General features: G+C 37.4%; 6 protein-coding genes across 7 annotated transcripts in view; 4 read left to right on the top strand and 2 right to left on the bottom strand.

Moving 5' to 3' along the window:
* Window positions 1–212: 212 nt before the first annotated feature.
* Window positions 213–2,501, top strand: LOC18024530 (phosphoenolpyruvate/phosphate translocator 2, chloroplastic). Of its 2 annotated transcripts, none has more exons than XM_006408460.2 (9): window positions 213–685; window positions 918–1,040; window positions 1,115–1,267; window positions 1,378–1,463; window positions 1,557–1,638; window positions 1,715–1,834; window positions 1,936–2,013; window positions 2,109–2,238; window positions 2,339–2,501. In XM_006408460.2, the coding sequence occupies exons 1-9, from the start codon at window positions 392–394 to the stop codon at window positions 2,419–2,421; spliced, it is 1,149 nt and encodes a 382-aa protein (XP_006408523.1). In that variant the 5' UTR covers window positions 213–391; the 3' UTR covers window positions 2,422–2,501. The 2 variants fall into 2 exon arrangements, with proteins under 2 accessions (XP_006408523.1, XP_024015155.1); XM_024159387.1 differs by having other exon boundaries at window positions 1,936–2,032.
* Window positions 2,502–2,973: 472 nt separating this feature from the next.
* On the top strand, window positions 2,974–6,863 carry LOC18024529 (DEAD-box ATP-dependent RNA helicase 14). Its single transcript, XM_006408459.2, has 9 exons — window positions 2,974–3,104; window positions 3,483–3,811; window positions 3,906–4,061; window positions 4,270–4,338; window positions 4,924–5,193; window positions 5,293–5,643; window positions 5,763–6,040; window positions 6,115–6,429; window positions 6,545–6,863. The coding sequence occupies exons 2-9, from the start codon at window positions 3,494–3,496 to the stop codon at window positions 6,675–6,677; spliced, it is 1,890 nt and encodes a 629-aa protein (XP_006408522.1). The 5' UTR covers window positions 2,974–3,104; window positions 3,483–3,493; the 3' UTR covers window positions 6,678–6,863.
* A 1,630-nt stretch (window positions 6,864–8,493) lies between these two features.
* Window positions 8,494–9,047, top strand: LOC18024528 (transcription factor MYB57). Its single transcript, XM_006408457.2, has 3 exons — window positions 8,494–8,502; window positions 8,546–8,634; window positions 8,717–9,047. Exons 1-3 carry the CDS (start codon window positions 8,494–8,496, stop codon window positions 9,045–9,047), a joined length of 429 nt encoding a protein of 142 aa, XP_006408520.2.
* A 362-nt stretch (window positions 9,048–9,409) lies between these two features.
* On the bottom strand, window positions 9,410–11,143 carry LOC18024527 (universal stress protein A-like protein). The gene is made up of 4 exons (XM_006408456.2): window positions 10,776–11,143; window positions 10,318–10,439; window positions 10,018–10,136; window positions 9,410–9,720 (listed from the first exon to the last, which is right to left on the bottom strand). Exons 1-4 carry the CDS (start codon window positions 10,957–10,959, stop codon window positions 9,612–9,614), a joined length of 534 nt encoding a protein of 177 aa, XP_006408519.1. The 5' UTR covers window positions 10,960–11,143; the 3' UTR covers window positions 9,410–9,611.
* A 318-nt stretch (window positions 11,144–11,461) lies between these two features.
* On the bottom strand, window positions 11,462–12,121 carry LOC18024526. The gene has a single exon (XM_006408455.2). It carries the CDS (start codon window positions 12,082–12,084, stop codon window positions 11,515–11,517), a length of 570 nt encoding a protein of 189 aa, XP_006408518.1. The 5' UTR covers window positions 12,085–12,121; the 3' UTR covers window positions 11,462–11,514.
* Window positions 12,122–17,360: 5,239 nt separating this feature from the next.
* LOC18024524 (phosphoglucan phosphatase LSF1, chloroplastic) overlaps window positions 17,361–17,924 on the top strand; it is a 3,354-nt gene continuing 2,790 nt past the window's right edge. The window contains exons 1-2 of the mRNA XM_006408453.2: window positions 17,361–17,709; window positions 17,846–17,924. Of these exons, the coding sequence (XP_006408516.2) occupies window positions 17,410–17,709; window positions 17,846–17,924 (379 nt within the window). The 5' untranslated portion in view covers window positions 17,361–17,409. The remainder of the gene's footprint in view (window positions 17,710–17,845) is intronic.

Below are 17,924 nucleotides of genomic sequence, written 5' to 3'. Positions count from 1 at the left end.
AAAACTGTCGGCGTGAGTTCTACAGCTAATTTTGATAATTACGTTTAGTCCAAAGAAAGTGAACAAAAACATCCAAACAGTACAACGAAAGAAAATATTAAACAAAACATGACACATCTTAAACATCTCCTTATCAGCCATTAAACACCAAATACAAAACAAAATTGAGACATTATAATGAGAAGACACAATAAAGTAGTACTGTATACAATTCATTTAACACTCTTACTAAATAGGAAGAAGAAGAGGGAAAAGAAAGTTGGGTGTTGTCCATTTACTTGTGCAATTCTAACAAATGGTTGATGATTTATGTAGAATTTCAAGCGTTCAACCATAGATCGATCTTCAAGAACAGAATCTGCCGAGCAAGACGAAAAGAGGATACCAAATTATGCTTCTAACTCCGTATCCGAGACTTCCGTCTCCGTTACTAGCTGCCAAGTCTAATCCTGAATCATCATTGACCAGAAGAGCCAGGGCTTCTTATTCTACTTCTAATTCCTATTATTGGTTGTTTCTGAGACCGAACCGTAGATTTAATGGCTTCAAGCTCAAGTCAGCTACAGTCCCGGAAAACGTGGAAGGAGATGTGGAATCTGGAGGTCTGGTCAAAGGGCTGAAGCTAGGAGCCATGTTCGGAGTTTGGTATCTTCTCAATATCTACTACAACATCTTCAACAAACAGGTTCCTTCTTTTCTTTATCTCATTACCTATTAAACAATCGATCTCAATTCATCCCTCACCAACCACTATCACCGGTTTTTTTCCTTTTCATGTTTCAAGGCTCGAACTTTATGTTTGATCAGTTAATCTCTCTCCGACCCATTAATCTTCATGGAAATGTGAAACTTGGGTCGCAATTGGATTTCGATTCCGCAACCGATTTTTCTCCTAAATTATTTTGTTGTTCATCCAGGTCCTTAGGGTTTATCCATATCCAGCGACTGTAACAGCATTTCAATTCGGGTGTGGAACGTTGATGATAGCAATAATGTGGCTCCTCAAACTCCATCCTCGCCCAAAAATTGCTCCTTCTCAGGTAAATCAAAACAAACCCTTAAAAAAACAGATTGATTCACTCTGATTTAGGATTCTTTTGTTTAATATCTCCAGCTTCCGGCGATCGTACAGCTAGCAGCAGCTCACACATTAGGAAACTTTTTAACAAACGTGAGTTTGGGAAGAGTAAACGTCTCTTTCACCCATACAATCAAAGCAATGGAGCCTTTCTTCACCGTCTTGTTCTCTGTTCTCTTGCTCGGTGAGGTAAGCAAAACAGAGGCACGCTGATCCTAAGTTTGAATCTTCATTCAGAGACTGAAAAAGCGTTCTCTCTTTTTTTCCGACTTGTTACTGATTTCTCTGTTTGGTGTCAGTGGCCGAGTTTGTGGATTGTTTGTTCCTTGTTACCAATCGTCGCTGGAGTTTCTTTAGCATCTTTCACTGAGGCCTCTTTTAACTGGTATGAACAAAAATTAAATAAATAAATAATAGTTAGTCTTCTTGATACATAAACTATTAACTGAATTGATTTTATGTTTTCCGAATGAACCAGGATTGGTTTCTGCAGTGCAATGGCATCTAATGTAACGAACCAATCACGCAATGTTCTCAGTAAAAAATTCATGGTTGAAAAGGTAGAATAACTGACTAATGCATCCTCTCAAGAAACCAATCACGCAATGTTCTGCTATAATCTTTCTATTGAAACAGGACGCTTTGGACAACATCAACCTTTTCTCTGTAATAACCATTATCTCCTTTATCTTACTGGTTCCTGTCGCAATCCTCATCGATGGGTTTAAGTTTACTCCTTCACATTTTCAACTAGCTGTAAGTGAAAACTGAAACCATGAACCGATTTATATAGATTTTCCCAAAAAAATTAAAGAAAAAAAAAAACTTACGTGTTTTGTTTTGTGGTTTCTTGACAGACAAGTCAGGGCTTGACTGTAAAAGAGTTTTGTTTCATGTCTCTTCTGCCTGGTGTTTGCTTGCATAGCTACCAACAGGTTCGTCCGTATAGTTCAGGTTTGAGAAAGTTGTAATGATCGGTTTAGGTTTTGTTTATTCCGTTCCAACCAGCATTAACCAAATCCCGGTTTAGGTTTCGTATATGATATTAGAGATGGTGTCTCCAGTCACACACTCTGTAGGGAATTGCGTGAAGCGTGTGGTGGTTATTGCATCATCCATTCTTTTCTTCCAAACTCCAGTCTCGCCTCTTAATTCCATAGGTAACTAATAATAGTAATATTATATCCGATTTATTAACCTTTCATTTTGTTGAAATCTCTCACTTTAATCAAGATTCTGTCCTAAAATCTCTTAACACAGGTATGGCGACTGCATTAGCTGGCGTTTACTTGTACACCAGAGCCAAGAGGGCCAAAGTCAAACCAAACCCAAAATCTTGTTAAACTTTTTCTTTTGGTTTGAAACTTCTTGAAGTTGTATATATATATAAAAAAAAATTATAGAAGCTCTTTGATTTTCATTCCACCATATTTCTAAACCGTATATTCTTTTCTTTTCTTTTTCGTTAACATCACGTAAAAGAGGATTTATATATACAGTTTGCCACCATTCAGTTATGAGCTTTTTAATCAGCACAAATCGATTTCTTTTATCTTTGTTAACTATCTGAAATAAATTTATCAACAAGAATTGCAATACATAGTTTTTTTGTTCCAATCACGTTGTTGCTAATAAATAGTTTTTTTTTTTGTTCCAATCACATTGTTGTACATCATATTTCGTGTTATTTACGGCAGTAATAATAATGTAAAAATGGAGATCCTAACAAAACAAAATAAAATTCTGAAATTATACAATGGGCCTTGAAAATAAAAAGCAATGGGTCCATAAAAAGCCCAAACAAAAAAAGAAGAAGGCGGCTCGTTTAGGGACAGATATTTTTTTGTTTTGATTGGTGGATGGGTTGGTTTTATAAACCTAACGGAGGCGCGTTACGGTGCACAACTTCTCTCTCTCTCTTCTCTACGCTTCTTCTTGTGGCGTAGATTTTATAGAGAGAGAAATAAAAAGGAAAAAGGAATCTCAAAGCTCAAGTTCAGAGATTTTGACCCGATTCCACATTCAGGTACGCGTTCTTCCGTAGAGTATTGGATTCGCCTCGCTTAATTGCTTTCAAGTTTTAGTTTCTCGTGGAAACACTGTCGGTTTGGTCGTGTCTAATTGTATATTTTCAGATCGAATCCCGTGGCTTCTTCGTGTTTCCGCTTTGTATCTAGATAGATCTGTGAGATCGTGCTTGATTCTATTTGGATGATTTACTGTTCTCTTGATAGTTGTTGGATTTCCAATTAAAAATTAAAAAAAAACAAACGAATTATGTACCTTGTTGGGAAATTGATTCAGTTCTAGTTTTGATGTATTGGAACATGATCGTAGATGAATTATGTACCTTGTTGTGTCGGTTATCTCTTCTTCTTCTTCTTTGACATGTTTCCATATGCAGAACTCTTGGATATGGCTGCTACCGCAACTGCTTCTGCAGTCCGATACGCACCTGAGGATCATTCTCTTCCCAAGCCTTGGAAAGGCCTTGTGGATGATAGGACTGGTTATCTGTACTTTTGGAATCCAGAGACCAATGTTACTCAGTATGAGAGACCAATTGGCTCTCAACCTCCCAAGTTTGCTGCTGCGCCTGTAAGCTCCTCCGTTCAGGCTCAACAAACTTCTTCCGGAGCCAATGGGAGCTATGGTCTTGTCAAGGATGATGACAAGTACAGCAGAGGCAGTGACGGTGGGCCTAAGATTGAGCCCGGGTCCAGATTTACTGAGGTACTAACCATTTGCTCTTGTTTTTTGGTCTGTTTATAACTTTTTTTTGTTACTTTGCTTGGGCGCATCTGTAAATTTTCTCAATATGTTACAGGTTGGCAGGAGTGGAGCGCCCTATTCGAATGGTGCTGCAAATGGAGTCGGAAATTCTGCATACGGTGCCTCTGCAAGAGGTCCACCTCCTTCATCAGCGCCAGCAAATGAACTTTCCCCTGAGGTCTATTGCCGCCGTCATGAAATTACTGTCAGTGTAAGTATCTAGCAACTTTCACTGCCTGTTTTGCTCCTCTCTTATGTGGTGGTGCTCTCTTTCATCTTATAAATAGAATTCCTACATTGTGTTTATCTCAAACAGCTTCCTTTACAACAGCCAATTGGTGAGAGGCATTTAGATCTTGATTTTTTTCTTTTAATTACGAAGTAGCAACTGATGTATTTTTCTTTTCCCTTTTCTTCAGGGAGGCCAAGTACCACCACCTCTAATGTCCTTTGAAACTACAGGTTTTCCTCCTGAGCTACTGCGGGAGGTATGGATTTATTGTTATAGTAAATTAATGAACACTGAAAACCTTTTTTTTCTTAGTTATAACCATTAAGCTGGATCTATCTATATAGAGTTTTATCCTGGGACCTAATATCATGGACCTTGCTCGGTTTTCCTAATAATAGACTTATTTTGTCACCAAGCTAAAACCGCCTTAGGTTTAACATTTAGAGTCAGTTTTATGCCATATGCACCCTTTTTTCTTCTTCTTTTTTCCCCAGGTGCGATGTTTGCTCCTGGGAGGAGCTAATGTCGTACACTGTGCCACTTCTTGGAGGTCCTTGCAAAATATTTGGAGTGCCCTTTATGGTGGACCAAATTTTTTGGGAAGGGCTTCCCAAATCATCCAAGCTCGTGGCCGGGCCTGTTAATTGTGTGATGATTCATTTCACCACCGGGTCCAGACAGAAGAAGAGGCGTCCTCCTGCTGCAGGTTTCATCAGTAATCTTTTGCCGCCTGCAAATGGGGGATGGTGCTTCTTCTGACATGAGCCACCACTCCATAAGCCAAAAAATGAACCCTGGTGCTCCTCTTCTCACAGGACATCCTGGTTTTCTGCTTTCTTAGGTACTCAGTGCAGGTTTCTCTGCTCCAACTCCAATCCAAGCTCAGTCTTGGCCAATTGCGATGCAAGGTAGGGACATAGTAGCCATTGCTAAAACTGGCTCGGGAAAAACTCTGGGTTACTTGATTCCTGGCTTTCTGCATCTTCAACGCATCCGGAATGATTCGCGAATGGGCCCGACTATATTGGTATTGTCTCCAACGAGGGAACTGGCTACACAAATTCAAGACGAAGCTGTCAAATTTGGGAGGTCATCAAGAATTTCGTGTACGGTAAGTAGAAGCCTCTGTTTTTTTTTTTTGGAAACATAGTACTTGATAAGTATCCTTTTAATGTATACTAAATGCGTGGTCTTGTTGTCTCTGTTTCAGTGTTTGTATGGTGGTGCACCAAAGGGCCCTCAGCTGAGGGATTTGGAAAGAGGAGCAGATATCGTGGTTGCAACTCCTGGACGATTGAATGATATCCTTGAGATGAGGAGAATTAGTCTGCGTCAAGTATCTTATCTTGTGCTAGATGAGGCAGATAGAATGTTGGACATGGGTTTCGAACCGCAGATAAGGAAGATTGTGAAAGAGATCCCAACTAAGCGTCAAACCCTTATGTACACTGCTACATGGCCGAAGGGCGTCAGGAAAATTGCAGCTGACTTGCTTGTTAACCCTGCTCAGGTCAACATTGGCAACGTCGACGAGCTTGTGGCAAACAAGTCGATCACACAGGTATAAATTGATTTGATTCCATTTTGCTATTATTGTCTGGAGCATTTCCAGGAAAATCGATCTGATGGTCTGTTTTTGTGATGCGACCATGGAACGATCGTATCATTTTGTGGACACAGCACATTGAAGTTGTAGCACCAATGGAGAAACAAAGGAGGCTAGAGCAGATATTACGGTCTCAGGAACCAGGCTCAAAGGTGATAATATTCTGCTCAACCAAAAGGATGTGTGACCAACTAACTCGCAATATAACCCGCCAATTTGGAGCTGCTGCTATACATGGAGACAAGTCTCAGCCTGAGAGAGACAGTGTTCTGAATCAATTCCGCAGTGGCAGGACTCCGGTTCTTGTTGCAACTGATGTTGCTGCTCGTGGGCTGGACGTTAAGGACATCAGGTACATATTTTATCCAAATTCCAATCCTTAGACATTAAGAAGATGATTAGTTAACACGAATTTTGGGATCACAGGGCGGTCATCAACTACGATTTCCCCAATGGAGTGGAAGACTATGTTCATAGAATCGGAAGAACAGGAAGAGCTGGAGCGACTGGTCAGGCATTCACATTCTTTGGTGATCAAGACTCGAAACATGCCTCAGATCTGATAAAGATCTTGGAAGGCGCAAACCAGCGAGTTCCTCCTCAGATCCGCGAAATGGCCACACGCGGTGGTGGTGGAATGAACAAATTCAGTCGATGGGGTCCTCCTTCCGGAGGTCGAGGTGGTCGTGGTGGCGACTCTGGTTATGGTGGCAGAGGTGGTAGCTTTGGTTCACGTGACAGGTAAACAAACGATAGAACATATCAACATAACTTAGTTCTTTTTTATTTATCTGTTATATACTATAAAATATGATTGTGACATGAGATTTTTTGTATATATTGTGAATGGGTGTAGAAGCAGCAATGGATGGGGAAGAGAGCGTGAAAGGAGCCGTAGCCCGGAGAGATTCAACAGAGCTCCACCACCGTCTTCCACTGGATCTCCTCCTCGCAGCTTCCACGAGTCTATGATGATGAAACATAGATAAACAGAAGATACACAGTCATTCGATATTATATATTTTTGGCACTTGAAACTTTTAGACACTCCCCATTGAATAATTACGTATTTGTATTTCATTTCTTTATACATTTTATGTGTTGTGTGTTCTGACTTCCGCACCTCAGAATTGAGCTTTGTTGCTTGTTTAGATATATAGGAAAAACTTTAATCATGACGATTCTTTAGTATTTAAAATACAAAACAGTTCGTGTTACATCATTTTGGTTCGGTTCGGTTGTAGAGGCTTGATGCATCGCGTGTTAGCCGTGGACCTTAACCCATAACAAAATTCGATCAAATCCGCAAATAACAGTTTTACTGTTTCGGTACTACTATTATCTTTTTACCGTTACTAATCTGAATATTAATGATTTTGTTATAATTGAGGATTTATGCCCTATGCTTCTGAAAACAGTGGTCCATAATATTGTTTTATAAAAAAAACAAATAGAAAGCAATTAATGATTAACTTCTTATGTGTATTCATTTTCAAAAGTAATGTTTTATAATTCTAGTTTAGATCTCCCAACAAAAGAAAAAATTTAAGAAAAAGAAGTTTGGTCAGTCTATTGCGTTGAGTAAAGTGTGTATGTCTTGTGTACTTTGATGATAATATAATTGATGACAGCCTATTAATCTCCAAATACACTCTAGTTTTTGTGGTTAGAAATTAATTTTCCTTTTATAACTAAACGAATCATGAACTCCTAAAATCTAAAATCAAAACTCACTACATGTTCACACATGGTTTACTTCCACTTTCAATATTTATCATTACTTATTAGGAGCTAACCTTTTCAGTTGAATAAATTAATCATCAACCAAAAACAACTACTATAGTATTTTAAAATTATATGGCATGATATTTCAGTATTTTTTCAGGAATTTATTAAAATAAATACTATTTAAATTTAAGTAAATATCAGTATAATTTCATTGCGATTAATATTTATCTGGCAAAATACACGAAAAGTGTTTGGTTATATTAATAATTACTCTTGACAAAAAAATATTAATCATCTAATTTTTATATAGTCTTACAATAATTTATTACATGAATTAGGAGCTGACACCTCATTTAAATTTTCAGCCACAAAATTTCACTTACTAAATTTGGCATATGAATTATACACCAAACCGATCTCAATTAATTGCCCAAAAGCGAACGCTATTAATTATCAACTATTTAGGTTTTCTATGTACTATATAAAATTAATGTACAATCTAGATCATACACATGAGAGTTGCGTTGATCAAACTAAATACAGTTAAGATATTGTAATATATATGGTAAACTTTAGTAAATATCAAGAAATAGAATTCAGTTCCAAACAAAAACGAACTTCACTGATTTTGAATATACCAATTAATAAAATACTGGCTAATGCATATTAGTGATAGAGAGTTAGGAAGCAGCTGTCGTTATACACATAAGCTCTCTGTAATGTTTCTGTCAAGCTTTCCTTTGATTTAATATGTACTTTCTTCCTTCTCACTGTTTACGATTTGTGTGGACGTGAACTAATCCCTCCAAGATTTAATTGAATTGATTAATTATTAAGTAATTTCTCTTAGAAATTTTTTTGGGATCAAACTTCTCTTGGCAACTTAATTAATAAGTGTTGTAACAAAATACTACATATTTCAGTAACATATCCATCGTGCTATTACCAATAGTGACCATATATAGTCACACGTATGCTATTTATTACTACGTAATTTATCGTGGCAACTTTTTATTAAATTTTTGTAATAAAATATTACGTATTTCTATTGATTTTGTTGTATATACATAGGTGTGAATGTGTGATGTAATATATTATTACCATTATCGTGCATGCTATTACTAATTAGACAATAGTCACAACAGATGTGCGGCGAGGGAACATAACTGCAGAAGAACAGCTTTTGATCATTCAACTTCATGCCAAGCTTGGAAACAGGTCTTAAATTGATGACTACATGCGTACGTACGTAAATTTTAACTAGAAATTTACGGTGTTAAATATAATATGTTATGTATAGGTGGTCGAAAATTGCAAAACACCTTCCGGGAAGAACGGATAACGAGATAAAGAATTTCTGGAGGACAAAGATTCAGAGACACATGAAAGTGTCGTCGTCGGAAAAAATGGATATTCGTCAATATTGTTCGGGAAATTCACAGAGCTCGGTGATGACAACGATGGACCAAAGCAGCTCCAGCAAAGCCTTGGATATGGCTGAGAGCTTAATCTCTCCGGTGACTACTACGACGTCGTCGTTTCATGTTTTGGAACAGTCAAACGACAGTTACTGGAACGTTGAAGATCTGTGGCCCGTCCAGTTGCTTAATGGTGACCACCAAGTGATTTAATTATACATTAAGATATAAATCATCTAATGAATGAGATTATGCATTTGCTAGTTGGACGGGATGATACATCTGCCCGATCTGATTTTTGTATGGTATTTTGGATTTATATTGCTGAAATGTTGTTTCATATTTAATTACATATAATAGTCATGTAATAATCATTTAATCTCAAATCATGTGGAGGCGGTAGGTCTGTAAGTTATTTACACATTACTACTCCCTTTGATTCAGTTTCGAGTTTATTTGGTGTTTGGATTTCTATTTTATTTTTATCAGTTTTGTGGTAATTGGTAAACGTGAAAAACAATGGAAATTTTTTTTACAAGTCTATAAAGCAAATAGAAGAAAAAACAATATGAAACTGAAAGTTAGAGTTATTTGAATATTAAAGAAATAGTAGATATAAAACCAAAACGTAGCAGACTGCACACATACGAATATATATATGAGAGATATATAGGGTATGAATTTGGATTTGTACACACAAAAGCACTCACTCTCTGTATATGTATAGAGCAAAGAAGAGTTTAAAATTTTGGAATGGGACGTTGTTGTGGTTGTGGTTTAGTCATCAGCTGGATCATTGGGAGTTTCATCGGCATTGCGTTTGATGGTGAGGACTGGACACTCGGCATGTTTCACACAGAAGGCACTCACAGTCCCCACAAAAACCCTGCAATGCAAGAGAGTGTAGAGGAACAAAACCAATAAGACTCAAAGAGATATGATTAAGAAAACACATCATGTTCCAAACAACAACACTAGCTAGTAACTTAGAGAGTCTATGATCTCAAGCTCTGCATTGCTTGTCAAACATTCGATTCCCTTGTTGGGCGGCTCAGATCCTGTCCAGTCTTAAACTAATCAACTAGTCTATTCTGTCGCAGTTAAATGTCTAATCTGATCATTCAGCCAAATAAGAAGCTGATTATATGGGTACAAAGTATGAGAGTGTGAGTATTTGACTTACTTTTGGAACCGGCCAAGACCACGGCTTCCCAAAACCAGAAGATCTGGTCGGACCCGCCTCACTTCTTGGCATATCACATCCTTGGGGTCACCTTTCTTGATCCATGCCTCGCAACCAACCTACAAGTTTTACAGAAAAATAACACAAGTGCACAGGTTATTATGAGGTTTACGATATACTCCACTCTCCATGGAAGAAGATAAATAGATAACAGAGTCAGAGACAGAGACAGAGGAGGACAACTTAATGATTTTAAGAAAAAAAACACAAAAAAAAAGGGGGGAGTGTTTTTGAATTTACCCCAATCTCATGACATTTTTTAACGAAAAACTCGAGAAGGTGAAGACCTTTTGCCTTGTTAGACTCTCTCATGTCTCGGAAATCCTCAGGAGAAGTAAATATGCTGTCTACTTCATCAAAACCTGGATTTCCAGAGAAACTTAGCCCAAAAAAGGAAACAAACTACAAAATACCACAAAAAGAGAAACTTTGCATACATCACATTTCTTCAAATGTTCAACAGCGAAATTTCAAAAAAAAAAAAAGAGGAAAGTTTGTCACAACCATGGAAAGAGATTTATCTCAACTACGCATATTTTTTTGGGGGGAACTAGCTCATACTATGAAGAAAAACGCATATATGATCGATCCATTTTAAGCTTGCTCAAATCTACGACCACGATATCGCACAGAAATACGGCGCCAAATTTAAGGATATGAAGGAAAGAAAAAAGGAAATAGGGCGCCAAGAGAAGAACCGTCTTCGTCCACAACTTGTACATTGAACAAGAGAATCTTGAAATCGGATGTGTTGGATCGGACGATCTTCTCCAGAGTCCATTCAAAAGCTCTTTTGCAGCTAATCGAAGGGTGGGGATAGCCTTTGATCGCCGATTCGTTCACAGCCACCATCACCCGAGTCGGCTCGCTTGCAATTTCCATTTTTTTCACACTCGTCGTCTCCTTCTCCAATTCTCTGATGAACAAGTCCGGGTTTTTGGACAAGGACCTGGTCTGATGACTGATGGAGATCACAAACTGTGCGCCTCACGACGTGTCTAAAAGCGTAATTTTTCATCAACTAATAAGCCTGCTAAAATGCGCCGCCTTTTTTCCTTCTGTTACGGCGGGGGACAGCTATGCGGCTAAGACTAACAGCTTCTTTACGCAACTTTCCAAAACTACCCTTTCTACTAATTATTTACAAGCCCTACTACAATAATGGCCCAGTGAATGGCCCATCATCTCTATATATATATATATATATATGTCTGAAAATAATTACCAAACAAAACGTATATTGTTTTTTTCTTTAAAAAGTAGTACATCATGTTACAACAATAGGTCTTTTTCATTGATTTTATCACACTTGTTATTATGAGCTGGATGGAAATGTGGTATTTTATTTACTACACAAGACTAAAGAATTTCACCCCCAAAAAAAAAAAAAAAAAAATCGAAATCATACGCCTAAATTATTAATGTTTTTTATTTGGGTTACTGAAGATGAATTCCAGTGAAGGAAACTCTACCAAAGCCAAGATGCCCAATCTGATACAATTCCAACCAAACTCTCTCAGCTTCAACTCTCGCACTGATTCTCGTCTCATCTTCTCCCCTAAACGACGCCGTTTTCTCCTCCTCCTCCTCCTCCTCCGCCTCCTTTGTCAAACTCCCGTCTCTCTCCACCACAAACCGGTGGTCATCGAACTCTCCATCTCCTCCGCCGCAACATCCACCGCTCACGCCTTTCAACGTCTCCGACCTCCGGTTGTGATCAAACCGATCCTCGCGGCTGATCTTTTTCCTCCGCTTCTTACTACGGCCGATACATTTCCGGCCTATCATCCACGGGACCTTGACCAAGGCAAGAGTGAGCAAGTTCAAGACGGCGCAAGGGCAACAGCAGAGCGCCACACAGTCGGCGATCGCCGCCGCCGCCCACGACCGGCACCTTTTCCCGGAGCATTTCGGCGGCGCTTCATCAACGGCTCCTCCTTGACTCCGGTGGGACCCACTCTGGTCCTTACGTGAAACTCGATGCGCCTTTTGGTTTCCCTCTCCCATTTTATTAAAATTATAATCCTGCTGCTAAAAAAGAAAACAAAACAAAAAGCTTACATTACTAGTCTAGCTATATATATATATATAACTAAATAACTACATCATGATATATGCATTCATATATACGGATTTTGTCCATACATGTTGTTGATACGTAAAGAGAAAAATAGTACTCCGTATTGTCAAAAAAAAAAAAAGGAAAAAAAAAGAGATATAGGAAACAGCAACAAAGATTTTTCTTTCCCATGGGACTTGACCAGACAGTACTTTCAGGTGGATTCAAAACTCACTCACGCTCCTCACTCCCCTCACCTCTGGCGCGTGTTAACCACTGCCTTCACAGCTTCACCTTACGCTGTTTCATTCATGGCCGGTCTAACCAAAAACCTTCTTCTTATTTGTCCGCATATATATCACATTTCTATGTTACAATTTTTATCATATATAATGGAAAGGTTATCACTTTCTTTATTAATGAGAAGTAAATAACGTTATGAGGAAATGCAGGAAAGGAAACTATTGAATATTAAGATCCAGTGATTTGACTGGTCTGGTTAGGTAGCGAATGAAAGAAGTTGAACCAGCGCGTCGAAGATGGATCTGAAGCTTTTTTGTTGGCTAGGGATAATAATCTTAAATCTTAATATATTGTTTACTCTGGGGATGAGTAATAACTTTTTATTTTATTTTTGGGGTTCTCTAATCTCTATGGTAAGAATCTTCTGGTAAGGTAGCTTTATTTTATAGAGTCCCTATTAATTTCAAAATTAAAATCCTAACGCTCTTAAGGGTCTTATTTTCGACCAAAAAAAAGGAAAAGATGGTCTTATTACTAGTGTATTAAACTAATTTAATATCAGTAAGCTAACGTGGATGAGATCCTATCTCACATGTGTTGCCGGGTCTAAGCATGGCCCAGTTACATGGCCCATTACAAAACTTCAAGTAATTTAAAATGGTTTTGTTAATTTGTTGATAAAATATAATTGGTTACTGTTATTAAGCTGATAAGGAAATTGATGTTCCCTTTGTGCTCATTTATGTCTCTGTTTTTGTTTTGGTCTAAACTCTCTGTTTTAAAACTTCATCGACTAAAAGCTTTATAGACAGGCCAAAAAAAAAATGATAAGGAAAAAAAATAGGGTCTATGATTTCTAAACTGTTAATTTTACTTTGATTTGTAATGATTTATGTGACACAATCTATTAGGAATGACTTGCTTTCTCTAAGGTGTTTTTGATATTTTTTTTATAACCTACATATCTTTCGATATTTACTAAAAAGGATCAAAAGGTGAAAGTACGATCGACTTTACCTTTTCACTTGTCTAAGGTAAAAGTACACAATTAAAGCCGGTCAAATTCAAAGACTATATATATACACTGTATTATTTTTTCTTTTCATTTTTTGGCGTCGGTTGTACATATGATTTGCTATTTTCTTAAATTGGCCATCATTTTCTGTCGATAAGAACTTGATGCAAAAAATCAACATTAACTACTATATATGCCGGACAAACATAAGATAGTTAGATAGTGTACTATTCTGTGTAGTCTATTTTATTTTAAACGTAGTTTTGTTTTATGGTGAGACAAACTTATGCACTAATCAGTGTAGCCTACAAATATACACACATTATCCTTTTTAACAGAAGAAACACTGTTTAACTAGGTATATGATTTTAAACAGTATATAAATAGTATTGTACTTGTTTTTAATTTATCACAGTTAGCATTCTAATAAAGAAAAATATTGAGTAATGAATAAGATTATTCTATGTTTGGAGTAATTCTTTTCATTACTCCATTTTAAAGTTAGAAAAAGAGTAAAATTAAGAAGAGTTGCTCTAAAGTAGTATTTGGAATAGAAAATAGATTGGGGGTTGAAGAATTTGAATCAGTGAACACCGTAGAGCAGACGTTTAAAAACAATATGCATTGATATAGAAAGCATCCCCTCATGAAAATAGAATAATACTATAAGCAAGAAGGTCATTACTAGTGTGAGCAAAAAGGGAGAATTATCAAATGGCTACATACCTTTGGTTCTTTCGAGTAATTAACCTACTCAAAAGGCACAGATCCTATTAAAAAGCCTTCCATGTATGAAGACATCATTAATCTTTAACAAAAATGGAAATCGGTAAAAACAAAATTTTGTTGTTGTGTTTTAAGGGTCTGAATAGTGGATCCTCAAATTTGAAGTTTCACTATTCAAAACCTCAAATTTTGAGGATTTGAGGGTTGGGTTGGAACACAAAAAACCTCAAATTTGAGGGTTTAAGGGCTGAGTTGGAGATGCTCTAACAAAAGCTCTCTTTCTAAAGCATCAATATTCTATACTTATGAACATAGTATATATATATTATCCTTCAAAAAAGTAAACGTAAGCTAAATTCTTATTGAAAATACTACTTCTACCTATTTCTTAACTCAGTTGTAATTTAATTTTTAAATTATTATTAATCTGAACAAAATGATCATATTGTAGACTTAATTTTCTTAATGTATACTAATATTGAAAAATGATCTATGATTGCATGCAACTTAATTTCGAAGGAAAAGAAAGTTAGTGTATACTCTGTATGGATATCGTAACATATTGTTTTCGATTGATTTTATCGAAAGTTGTGCGATTTATTAAATACTCAAACATAGCGTATGTATAGTATATATATCCTTTTAATTGTGAATTCTACTTAACTGGTTGAACTAATGCCAGCAACACTCAGTCGGTTTCAAATTTCAAGTCGCACTCACATTTTACATGAAAAGAGTCTACTCGATTATTCAACCTGCAGGCACTCAAAGGCACTTATATTACATTCTACAGTTGTTCAGTAGAGTAATCCCAATTATGGATTGTTCCGGTTAAGAAAGTAGGTGGAACTGGAACCGGTTAGGGTTAATGTAATTGGATGCGGATTTAGAGGAAATACTGCAACTTTTGTGGTTGATGATGAGTCCCGAAGACAGAGAGAATCAAATTATGGGAACTCGGCCCCTCATGTGCATTCCTATGCAACTCGTATTATTTTTATTGTTTATATTTCTTGAGAAACGAACTAAATACCCAAATTTAGAACAACTTACAATTGATAGTACCTATTCATGATGCACCAAAGTTTCGTATAAAAAAACGGTCTAACTGGAAAAAAAGGAATATCTTTACTAAATATTGTGAATGTGTTGTTAATTCGTCCTTCAACATATTTAGTTAGTTACCTTTTTAATGCATTGCATTCGATCCCTCTTTGATTTAGTATCTCAGGGAAAAAAATGAACTTTGTGAGCACTTCGATGTTTAGTCGAATAATTATCATTTAATTTAGCATATGTCAACGAAACTAACTCAAATATTTTTTTGGATTTCTTTAACATTTAGTAATAGAGGGTTTAGTACTAGACTACTAGTAATTGCGTAAAACTTTGCGTAGACTAAAATAAAGAATAGGAAAAGAATTGTATTTTATTTTGTTGGTGCTTTTAAAAATCCAAATAATAAGCAGCGTCGGTGAGGCCTTTTCCTATCTGTTTGCTGCCTTTGTAAAGCACATTGCTTGAGCCATGCACGTGCGATGCTGCGAAGAAGCACGTGCGTCGGGTTCCAAGACCGTAACGTCAGCTACTGAGACCGATGATGCTCTTTAAATCTTTAGGCAACAAAAAGTTTTGTTCACAAAGTCCAACCGTCAGTCTGTCAGTGACACGCACACACCCAACGGTCTCCTTTTCTCTCTACTCTCACCGCTATTACGACACGTGTCAAAGTATAATGAAGAAATGAAGGGAAGCAAACATGACTTAAATGGCTCCTGAGTTACGATTCACACCTTCCATGCATTAAATCAACGCGTTATATAATAGCTAAATAGGCTTTTAAGGTTACTTGAGTCGTTCACATGAGTTCCATACATATATATAGCTTCGCCACCGCGGTCGCACAAACAAATCTTATTCGTTCTCCTTTTGTGGTTGACCAAAAAGAAAAATCTCAAGTACATGAGCTGTACTATGGATCACGTTTGAAATAATACGAGTACTAGCTAGTCTGCATGCGCAACTACTCCATCTTTGTCAAATGAGTGGCTTTGATATGTGTGGGACTAATATGTTCATATATGCGAACTATTTCAGGAATAAATATTCTTTAATCCCATATGACGAGTTGGGTTGACTAATTAGAAAGCATATAGGAGATGTTGACATAACAAAATAATGAGAGAAAGCTATAAACCAAATTCATTAGCTGATAACTTTAATATTTCAATTTGACATCTAACCGTAAACCCGTTTCTTAATTCATACAGGTGGATCAAGCTACAGTCAGCCTTTTACCAATTTAGCATGCTATTGTGGCCTAAATCATATGGCTTAATGTTTTGTTTATGTGAAAGAAAGAAAGAAAGAAGTGGACGAATTTTGTTTTTTTTTTAAAAAAATTTTGTTGACTTCGTCCAAAGCATGAGAAAATTTCAGAGCAAAATTTCGAGTGGATTTCAAATTACTACTTAAACTCGTGGTGGATCTTGTAGAGATCAATTTTTGAGACAGACGTACGCATGTACAATAATAATATATAGAGATACAGAAACGAACACGATCGTTAAATAAACAGAGGAAAACAAGGGCAAAATGCAGGATTTTTCCTCTACGGTGTCGTATAGCCCAAGCTTCAGTTTCTACGCTTCCGGCGAAAATCAGAGCTACAGTATCACAGATCCCCAATTCCGTTAAAGTAGTCAATGACGAAGACGCTGACTTTCGCATTCGAAACGTCGCCGTTACATGAAGAGACCTTCGTCGACTTCCCGGCGTTCACACATGTCTCCAACGACACCGTCTTGATGCGTAACAAGAAAGACGATGATGTGGCAGTCGACGCTGGAACTATCCCGGGGAATCGTTTTTAAGGAAGAAGATTGAGTGTGGAATCTGAAGAACTGGACAACTTCTCAGATCTCCGGCGGCTGCGAAGATTACGTGGAAATTTTAACTCTTTTTAAAAAAATTACTTTCCCTGCTAATTTTAGAAATATAGCAATCGGGTCCTTGTTCAATTTTTGTATTTATGTTATATCCATGTAACTTTTTTTTATTGATGATAGAAGTTCAATTCAATCGTTGACCGGACCCAATAAGCAAAACGGTTTAAGAGTAGATATTTTATTTGGCTCACGTGTCACGCTTTGGAGAAAGCTAGATACTTCCAGGAGAAAGCGGGACCCACGTGGACCACTTTGTTTCTTCTTCTTCTTCTCGTTTTCTGCTCACTCACAGTCCCCAACTTCCATACACATCTCTGCACTCTCGAAATCTCTGACCAATTATGGCGTTTTTTCAGCAAATCTCCGGTTTCGGAGCTCTCGAACGATCTTCTCCGTCTGTTTTGATCGGATCTGGGACCCGTTCGCCATTCCGGAGCGGAAACGGCCGTGTATTCGTCGGCACGAGGGAAACGGTCGGATTCAACAGGCGAAGAGTCGTTCTTAGGGTTTTTGCGATGTCGTCTTCTTCTTCGTTCAAGATGAATTTGAACGAGTACATGGTCACGCTCGAGAAGCCCCTCGGTATTCGCTTCGCGTTATCGGCAGATGGCAAGATCTTCGTCCACGCCATCAAAAAAGGGGTATTCAATTCTTCCTGTCAAGCCATGTTTAGCTCTAATGTGCCCCCTTTTTTTTTGCCTCCGAAAGCCGTTAAGATTTGGAAGCAGTCTCTAGCTCTCCATTGTTCTGAATTGTTTTTTTTTTTTTTTCCTGTAGAGTAACGCGGAGAAGGCGAGGATCATCATGGTAGGAGATACACTAAAGAAGGCCAGCGATTCTTCTGGTGCTAGTCTTG

The sequence above is a fragment of the Eutrema salsugineum genome, unplaced genomic scaffold, assembly GCF_000478725.1.
Source record: "Eutrema salsugineum unplaced genomic scaffold, Eutsalg1_0 scaffold_13, whole genome shotgun sequence".
Classification (NCBI taxonomy): Eukaryota; Viridiplantae; Streptophyta; class Magnoliopsida; order Brassicales; family Brassicaceae; genus Eutrema; species Eutrema salsugineum.
The sequence above is the reverse complement of the archived record's forward strand: the minus strand, read 5'-3'. Positions and strand labels throughout refer to the sequence as shown.